Raw genomic sequence first — 10,216 nt, forward strand, 5'->3', positions numbered from 1 at the left:
TACAAGATACCAGCAGCAAACCACACAGATACGCAACAAGCTTGATTGTTTCGTCAGCGCCAAAACTCATCTAGACATGTGTCCACTGAGACTCCACACGGGGACTCTGTCCAAGGCAACTCTTTCACGTGCGGCTCCAGGAAAATTTGCCTGCATAGGCGTCTGCGCAGCACCGCGACGATCTTCTCATATTGAGGGCTAGACATGTGTCCACATAGGCCGAGATTTGCCGCTGCTACTTTTTTTGTTGGAGCGTCCTGTTATTGGAAGCTAGGCCGCCTAAATGTGAATATTTTTAGCAGGTACATAAATTGTGAACAAAGCTAGGCGTACAAAAGGGCCACATCGTAGCAGCTGGATGTGCTGCGTAAACGAACCCAGGACGTCCCCGCCTTGTAGTTTACTTCCGGGAATTTGTTGAAAACACTGCAGTGTGATCATCAAACATACTTCGCGTGCTAATATGAAGGTGATTTACGGTCACTGAAATCAAATCACACCACCCCCTCTGCAGTTCAACTTACCGGTCGTCACGGCATCGGTGCAGTGGTTTCTCATCTCGCTCAACTCTTCTTTCCTCCAGGTCTTAACGCAAATTTACCGTCGATGTGGCCGAATTTGCCTCTTTCCCTAAAAAAGAACTGAAATTAACTGAGCTAGAGAAATTTCTCTGCGTTAGCATCAGTTAAAGGTATTGTCCTCTATAAGTGACAAAACCACCTCCAGGATCATGCAGGAACTAAGATGGGGTTACAGACCATTAGAAAGGCGCAAAAAGGTTGCCTTCGGATGTGTTTTTGTGGAGGTATCTTTGAGGTTGCTACATGAAGGTTCACATTCTAGGTGGTCTAGTGAACTGTTACAATGTATCTCAAAAGCTGTGTGTTAATTTTTCGAGAAATTTGAGTACATCTAATATTGCGTAGCCCCAATCATCAGCAGCTTCTGTTCAGTACATACATTTGAAAGTTTGCAAAACATTAGACAGTGTGCACTCATGTGGCACTGTCTGTTATAGTATAGCCAGCGTGGTGAATACCGTCGCAAAACGGTGTTTTGTTTTGTTTGTTATTCCCACTTGTACCGTTGGCATCCGTTATACGAAGGCATCTGAGCACCAACTCGGACAACAACAAGCTTTGAAATGCTGGCATTTTCCCATCAAATTTCTAGCCTAACATTTTTAGGCATCCCGTCTCTCTGTCAAGGAAGAAAACAACCATTTGCTATTGAATATAGGAAAGACATGAGAAGTGTTTCAGTACTAGTAAATGAATTCATGCTGTCACATGTCGTGCCTTTAGCAAGTTCTACTTGACTTCATTTTAGGTTTTCGTCTTAAAATGCGAATAACACCTAAAACCTTACATATACGAAAGCTGCAGTGGATGTCATGATTTGTCATCAAGCAGAACACAACCTTTGTGCCCTAGCAACCAGCAGCGACTTGTCCATTGACAATTTTGGAAGGTTCGCCAACATGCACTGCTTATTCGTGAAACTTCGCGCTAAACTAACGGGAACAAAGAAATATTCTCAAGCGCCACCGATTTCTTTGTTTTTGTTTGTCCCCATTTTTTACCGCAAAGTTGCACGATGAATCAATTTCAACTAGGCCGACTCGCAGTAAAGCACTGTTTCTCCATGCTTATGGTTTACGCTTGCATTTGTTAATCTCATTGCTTATGATATCAGTTGCTTCCATTTTGTTGTTAAAATCATTTGTAACTTGAAAAGGACAACTCCACCTATCAGAAACGTTAGCTCCCGCTTTTGCCACGTTCTCGTGTTGCTCATTGCCACTAATTTCTATCTCCCGCCTTCTCCGTGTTTTCCCTTTATAGTGTATATCTTACTGGTCATTCTGTCACGTTCATCTAAATCTAAACACACGCGTCCAAATCTTCATTGATTGGTTGTGAGAGTGTATTTTGGCGCACATGCACGCACACATTTACCCGCAGGAAAACTGAACTGGCATTTCTCAGTTCTAAGCTCATAATTTTGTTTTCTTCATACTTTGATTTTAAAATACTTCTTGTGGCCAAGTACTGTAAACACATCACTCAGCTATATTACTTGCTGGCCCAGTTTCTAACATTTCTGATCTTTCTGAACAAAAATGTTGCTTTTGTGTTATCTTTCTGGAGAGCTAATCATTGTGAATATCAGAGCCCGACGAGTGGACGAGCCATAGTATAAATAAAGGAAAAGAAAACTGCGGATTTTCAACCCCATTCAGTTTTATTGATAAATGGATACAGTGTTCGTTTTATGTAGAAAGGGTCCCTAAGTAAAGTGTTCTGGTGAATTAAAAAAACAAAACAAAGAAAAGCACACTTGAGTGTGTAGAGCAGATAAAGGGAGAAATAAATGCTCTGCTGAGATACAAAATCCGAAAGGGAAATGAGAACAAGACACAGAAAGAAAGTGAGAAGAAAGGAGTAAAAAACGGTACAACAGAGAAATGACGGTGAAACGCATGGTCATGAGATTACGTAAACGAATTCAGAGACATGTAGGCAGATACATTTACAAGCAATATACATTAGGTCAGTACAGGAATTTCTTCAATCCAAATAGATAGCCCCTTTAGTTGAGGCTTAAAGTGTGGAATGGAAATTACATGGTTTTAAATCGATACATTCGGTTCCATAGTGTTAACGCACAAAAAAAAATAGTAGATGGCTGTTCATAATTGGGAGGCACTTAAGGTAAAAGTAGATCGCAATTAAGAGAAAAGCGCAAGGAGTTTGTTTTAATGAATATGTACGGTTGAACTATACGAAGGCCCATTTTCTTTGCCCTCCGCAGGCTAGCAGACTGCAAGGCAACGACGATGGCACGTAGGAAGCCTCATACTCAACTGATCGATGGCGTGCCCAGAGATCCCAATTACGACGCGGAACTCTTCCGGTCAAGCTTGAACTTTCGCGCCCGAAGCAAGGACCTCGTTGTATTCACTTATCCAAAGAGCGGCACTCACTGGTTGGTGTACATCACCCAGTGCATTCTTAATGGAGGCGAAGGCGTCCACACCTACGAACAGTTTTCGGACAACATGAGATACCTGGGTGGCACGGATTTCGAAGGGTGGCAGCCCGCTCTTCCCCTGCGCCTTTTCGCTACCCACGTGTCCCCGCGGAGAGACACCATGAACGAGCAGGCGAAATACGTCTACTTAGCTCGGAACCCGTGGGACGTTTGCGTTTCGCTTTTTCACATGGTGACAAACTTTAGCTCGTACCGCTTTCAGGACGGCACGTTCGACGAGTTTTTCGATGACTTTTTGGAAGGAGACGGTGCCGGTCATGGAAGCTACTTCGACCACGTGGCTTCTGGGTACACACTTAGAAACGAGCCGAACGTCTGCTTTCTCACTTACGAGGAGCTTTTGAAGGACACTGGAGCCGTAGTTTTAAAACTGGCTCGGTTTCTGGGGGAACACTACGCTGCACATATGGGAGCGAATCAAACTATATTGCCGAAGATACTGGACAGTTGCACGGCCAAGAAACTGAGGGGCCTCCTCGTCCTCGATTTTAGTAAACCGTCGAAAACCTTGTTTGAATGTGAGTCCCGCGGGCCGGTGACATTCACGGAAGGTTACGAAGGTGATCCCCAAAAGTACAGTTTTGTGAGGAAAGGTACAATCGGCAGTTGGAAGGAGTACTTCTCGCCTGAACAATTGCGTCGGATGGAAGCTATGATACAGAAGGTGGAAAAGACGTCTTCGGTTATGGACCTCTGGAGGGATATAAGGCAAGAGGCTATCGCGGCCATGCAAACCATCGAAAGAGGAAGCTTGTGAATGGAAAAGTAGGATGAACGCGTTTCATTTGCTGGTTTGGCACCTATAATGGGAATTGATGACTGTCTAATGGCGCATTACCATGGCTACGCCGGACGTTATAACTATACGAGCAAAATAATAAAGATGTCAGAATATTAAACGTCATCGCATGTACGCTTTAGTCTCAAATTTATGATGGGGGTATTAACAAAGGAAAAAAGTACATCATTGGTGCACTTAGTGCATAAAGAATGAATGATACGTGAATGTCTTACAAGTAAAAGTGATAGAGCAAGTAATTTGTGACGATGAAGAAAACAAAAATCGTTCGTATCATCATCATCATCATCATCATCATCAGCCTGGTTACGCCCACTGCAGGGCGAAGGCATTTCCCGTATTTCTCCCACAAGCCCGGTCATGTACTAATTGTGGCCATGCCGTCCCTGCAAACGTCTTAATCTCATCCGCCCATCTAACTTTCTGCCGCCCGCTGCTACGCTTCCCTTCCCTTGGAATCCAGTCCCTAACCTATACTCACAATCTAAAGAGAGAGCAGCAAGAACTTGAAGAGGCGCAGGATACCAGACTAAATGTTGTCATTGAACTTCAGAAGATTCGCAGCTTACGTATTCGTTCTTTTGGAGCCCCATCAATGCAGCGCATGTTTACTGGAAAACTTATATTGACAGTGCTGGGGGACCCAATGAACGAACCATAGCCCTTGGGCTTGTAGGCCAGTTTTTTTCAAGAGCGCAAAAAAAAAGAGATAACTACAATGAACATAGATGGACATAGATGGATGGCGCGTTATGAACAGTGTCATTGAATGAAAGTGTGAGTAGCCGGAAATGCTACCAAACTACCTCCTCAGAAGAAAGTCAGGATTTTACAATTCCTGCATCCGAATGAGTTGCGACGACATGGTCGGTAGGCTGGAAATAAGATGTCAAAATTTTGTACATTAGAAGGGCCCTGCGAATTTGTGACGAGAATTTTCTCTAAGTGTACATGCTAACTACAACAAGCAGCGAGTGCCAAAACCTACGAGATGCAAAAGATAATTGAATACAGACAATAGACCATTGCCTAACGAGCTAGTAATCAAAAAAGACAACACAAGTTAAAGCTGAGAATTCTTTGAAATTGTGGCTCAATGGAAAAGTGTTATCTAAAAATAAAACTAGTTCTTGTTTCAGAACAACCCATCGCTCACTCACATACGTGTCCACATATTTTGGTAAACTGCGTACAACTGCAATTTAACGAATAGGCTCACATTAGTGTTAACACAATGCGTCTGTGTGTGTAAAGGAATAAGCAAAGCCACATTTAAGGCAACGACACGCTAATGAAAGTATGGGGCAGCCCTTAAGATTATTTGCCTGTTAGTTGCTGAAGTCCGGAGGGCCCCCCACATACATTGCATTTATTAGGCTCATCTAAGAGATCAGAGCTAATCACGCTTGTTGTTTTGGCAAACGGCGTCACACATTAAGCACAGACTTCATATTAGGAGATTTTACCTGAGTTGGGAAAGTAACGGGGCGTGGGGGGAGGTGCCAGGGGGTGAGTTATGGTTCTAGTTGGCGCAGCTTTATCATTTCTACTTGGCGAAATAATGCAACACACAGAAACACATGTGTGGTTGTTTGTTGCTTTGCATGTTTGCTTATCGAGAACCAGTTGATACCGCCATTTGGTTTCTTTCGTCTTCAAAAAAAAACAACGCAAACAAGGAAAATGCAACTCAAATATGATTGACATCACAGAAAGACAAGGTCTTTGGAGGCGCATTAGTCTACCATGTGGTGCGTGTACATCGCACTACCTTCTGGATGGTCCATCTTTTCATTTTGCACTATCTCAACAAACGTATAGAATAAACGTAGTGTAAGCACTATTAACGTACGTCGTCGTATTCATTTGTACATAGCCATCATCATCTTCCCTGTTCTTCGACTTCTTCGCGCGTGACCTGGGGGCGTTGCCTTTTGTGGAATAAACAGCGCTGGAAAACTTGATCGGTTTCGGTATTACACTATTTAATTTTGTGAAGGTGTGTTATCCTCCTGCCTTTCACTCCGGTTCCTAAACAGGAAAAAGACGAAAGTGATGCGTGAAGAGCATCGTTTTTTCTGTAACCAGAAGTTGTCGCTGTCATTTCGGATAGGTACGAAATGGGAATTTTAAGTGTGGGTATCATGATTCCAAGGAGAGCAGCCCCCGACTATCCCAGATGGATTTGATTCTTCGTATTTCAGCCTATGATAGTAGCGGCCGTTAACCGATTAAAAAAATAAATATAACGTACGTCACAATGCAATGGAGCGCGAAAGGAAGACGGAAAGGCAGATATGTCAACTGAGGACTTAAACGGCTGGCTACCCTGTACTTCGGAAGAGAAAATAAGCGTAGCGGAGTGATAATCGGCCACAGCACCGCAGAGAAAGGCGTTTGTCGTGTGCACGCATCCACGGACATTTAACGGTGTAGTGCTCCAATCCCTTGCAGTCGCATCCGCATGTGGCGCCCCGGGAACACAGGCACCATGCCTGATCGGCTTAAATAAATTGCGGCCATGGTGGCTTCGTCATCCGCTTCTAGGTGACGAAAAAGTAGATGCGGAAAAAGACCAGAAGAATAATGAAGATGTGGCCAGATTAGACACACCTACAGTGGAATGACCTATAACAGTCACAAATGTACGTATGCAGCATGCCACCGCTTTCCAGTGGGTGAGTGTGTATTTCTCGCCTTGTGCATGTAACAATATTTAGGCCACATCCCCAAGTAATTTTCCTACGGGAGCAGCAAGCCATCCGAGCAAGTAATAGTAGCTCGCGGAGCAGAGCGCTGAGCGTCTTGTGTTGAGAGTCCGGCGTCTGTAGGTCCAACGAGACGCGTCGGCCTAGAAATGGCCCGATGTATAATAGATTGTGTTAGCTTGAATATTAACGCGATAGCGTTAAGGAGCTCGTGTCGCAGAAAAGCCGGTGTCGTCGGCGGCGGTGTCGGCGTTGTCGGCGTTGGCCGTGAGCGATAAATCCCAGCAGGCACTTCATGAATAAAAATGGCTGTGGCTCGGCTAAGGTTAAGCCCAGGATGCGAAGCATACTAGCCTTTATTTTAGTGGTTCAACCACTGTTTAACCTGGTGAACTGCTGTTGTTTGGCTATATTTGGTTCGGCTAGACGAAGAAACAACTCATGCAGGCGAGCACACGAGCTGAGACCCGGCTATGTAGCTACGCGGCCGCAAACAAGCGCACGAGTTGAGCCTCCGCTTTTGCAGCTGTTATGACGTCATATGGTAGCTACGCGGCCGCGCGTGGCGCAGCAAGGAAGAGCGTGGTTGTGCGGCTAGTATGCTTCCCATAAAAACAACTTGCAAGATGGGCTGGGTGGGAATCGAACCAGGGTCTCCGGAGTGTGAGACGGAGACGCTACCACTGAGCCACGAGTTTTTTTTCTTTATTACCGGCTTGGCAAGTACATACAAATATTGTCAAATAAAACCGAATGTTAAAACGTCTAGTCATTACTAAGGCTGACGTGTCATGTTAAAATGGCTTCATCGAAGCCAAACTGTCCAACACTGAAAGCCAATTTGGCGGATCACTTAGCAGTTTCAACACTTCGCTTGTATAATTAACATTCTCAGTAAAATAATGCATTGCTGGCCTTGCATCAACATCAGCATTGCGTACAGCCATACGAGTTCGCCACACACTTTGCATACACAATAGCATCAACATGTCCACCGGCACATCGTCTGGTTCAGCACCTGGCAAAAACGTTATTCCGAACGCATTGATAGGAAGCTCCTTTTTAGAGCGCAGCTCTTTGGCGTCCGTTCCTGGGTTTCGCGTCGTCGTCGGCGTTGTCGCCGGCCTCGTAACCAGCTCCGCCCCCTTTCATCCCCCCAGTGCTAGAAGCGACCGACTGATACCGCTGGATGCCGCTGACGCCGCTAGAGAGTCAAGATAACGTGACTGCATAGAACACCGTCGCCGCCATGCAGAAAGAGGAGGAAAGGGTCCCCCCCCCCCCCCTGTTCTTGTGTGGCGGATAGGGTGCTCTTCAGTTGCCGACGCGCCGGTTATTTCACGTAGACCCCGGCACGTCGACGAATACGTGACCACCTTCCCACGGCTAGACCTGGTGCTTAGCGCTGCGGAAGCGAGGGTATCATATTCTTTGTGTCGGCATCGGCGGCGTTGTCCCTGAAACCAACTCCGCAGCTGAGGTTGACTCACTATCGGCGTCAGTGGCATCAGTCAGTCGCTGCTATCTCTTCCCTCCTCCCTTTATCGTGTTGTCCGCTTGCTGCGCGCGCTTCTGCCCCCATCGTTTGCCGCTGGGTGTACACGCCGCCCCCCTCCCCCCTCTTCCTGCGAGTCTCCGGTTGTCAAAGCGCCGGCTCGAACTTAATTCCTTTCTTCGCTCCTCCTCCAATGCAACCCCTGTGTGGTGGCAATCAGAGAGCCAGATCGGTGGCGGCGGATCTGTATATGTGCACCGCCCGAGCCGAAATTGCCGCTGCCGTTCGCCCTGTGCGGTGGCAATCAGAGAGCCAGATCTAACACTTATGCGGGAGAACATCCCGTTCCTCTCGCTCGTAACGCGTCCCACGGCTGTGACAACCTCGCGAGGCACTTGTATAGATCTCGTCTTTGAGAATCAAGCATTGGTGTACCAAGTCGAACATATATCAGTCTATTTCTCCGACCACAAAGCTTCCTTCATGACTGTCAAGAACTGTTAGTGGAGTCTTGGTTAAAGGAATACGTGTGAAAAATAAAAAAAAATTCTGTGATAGCGCATACATGTGTTGCTCGATTTCTTTGCCTCAATCTATCGAAAAGGTGAAACAACTTATTTGCTGCGCTCAAATTTCGCATTAGGAAGTAACGTAATCGTCGGTAATTTTTTTAATGTTCTTTGCAGGATGTCCCAAAGAAAGCGGGCATCGTGGCAGTCAAGAAAAATATGTTCGACAGTTTCTTCCTTGTTACATATAAGACAGTTGTCTGACCATGGGACAAGCAAGCCCTTGCTTCTTAGCCATGGCTTAACAGGCAGTGTGCCGGTATGCAGTTTGAAAAAGAATGATTTTGTGTTAGCTCGTGCAGGCATTTTATTGACTCGCTTGAAAACATCTCGTTCAGGCCCTAAGTAATACATAGAACGATACACTGGTGTAGGTATAAACACTTCAACAAGATTCTTATACAATTGTTTTCGTGACACTGCAAACAAGTAGTCTTTCTAAAAACGAGCGTTTAGAAGACGTATCGCCATGGAAACTTCACGCAGATAGCCCTTTAGTGCCATCGGTTTGATTGCGTGCGACGATACAAGAAAATCGGGCAAAGCGTCGCGCAATCTCACTTGGATTACCGTCCGCAGAAACCCATCGCTTTGGCCGCGGAAGAAAACAAATCTCGATACAAGTTGCTTGAAAAACAAATGCGTTAAACCAAGTCCCCCATTGCGCAATGTGTGAAACAAATTACTTCTGCTCGTGCGTTCCCACACCGAACCCCAAATAAACTCTGCAAACACTCTGTGTATTTTTTGAATTGAAGATCGGCTCATGCATAGCACCTGCAGGACGTAGAACACCTTAGCTACTAAAAAGATATTACATACTTTGGCTCTAGCAAACATCGAAAAGTTGTGGCCTCCCCATTTGTTAGTTTGCTCTTTCATTCTGTCTCTCTCGCTCGTCCAGTATTCGATTGGCTCACGGTAGGCACTGAGCGGAACCCCAAGATAAGTGCCGGGTAATACACTCCATTGCATTTTGCAAAACACCTCTGGTGCATCTGGCAAATTCCCGTACCAAAGCCCTAAACGTTTTGACCAACTTATGGCACTACCGGAAGCCTTGCAAAAAGCTTGGGCTTCCCTCGCAGCTTCTGCAATGCTCTGTTTATTGCGACAGAACACTGCTATGTCGTCGGCATAAGCTAAAACTTTTATTTCTCTACCAAGGAATGTGTACCCGCGAATATTATGGCTATGTAGTAGCTTTAAACAGAAAGGTTCTAAATAAAGTGCAAAGAGCAAGGCCGAGGTCGGACAGCCTTGCTTTATGCTAGACATTACTGCAATCCGCCTGCTCAGTTTGTTGTCAATAATTAAGTTTGTGGTACAACCATCATATATCATTTTTACCCCGTCCAAAATGACTGATCCGACATTAACATAATCAAGAAGCATAAACAGGATTTCGTGGGACACCCTGTCAAAAGCTCTGGCCAAATCTAGTTGTAGCATAGCTACATAATCTCCCATCGTATCGCAACATTCAAGTATGCTTCGCGCTATATGTATATTTGTGAATATAGTCCTGCCTTTTATACCGCATGTCTCATGTGTACTTACTAGGGATTTGACTACATTTTGAAGGCGATGG

General features: G+C 45.4%; 1 protein-coding gene across 1 annotated transcript; it reads left to right on the plus strand.

Moving 5' to 3' along the window:
* The first annotated feature begins 2,839 nt into the window (after window positions 1–2,839).
* On the plus strand, window positions 2,840–3,811 carry LOC135903186 (sulfotransferase ssu-1-like). Its single transcript, XM_065433589.1, has one exon. The coding sequence runs from the start codon at window positions 2,840–2,842 to the stop codon at window positions 3,809–3,811; it is 972 nt and encodes a 323-aa protein (XP_065289661.1).
* Window positions 3,812–10,216: the final 6,405 nt, after the last annotated feature.

Source organism: Dermacentor albipictus, chromosome 2 (assembly GCF_038994185.2).
Source record: "Dermacentor albipictus isolate Rhodes 1998 colony chromosome 2, USDA_Dalb.pri_finalv2, whole genome shotgun sequence".
NCBI classification, from domain to species: Eukaryota; Metazoa; Arthropoda; class Arachnida; order Ixodida; family Ixodidae; genus Dermacentor; species Dermacentor albipictus.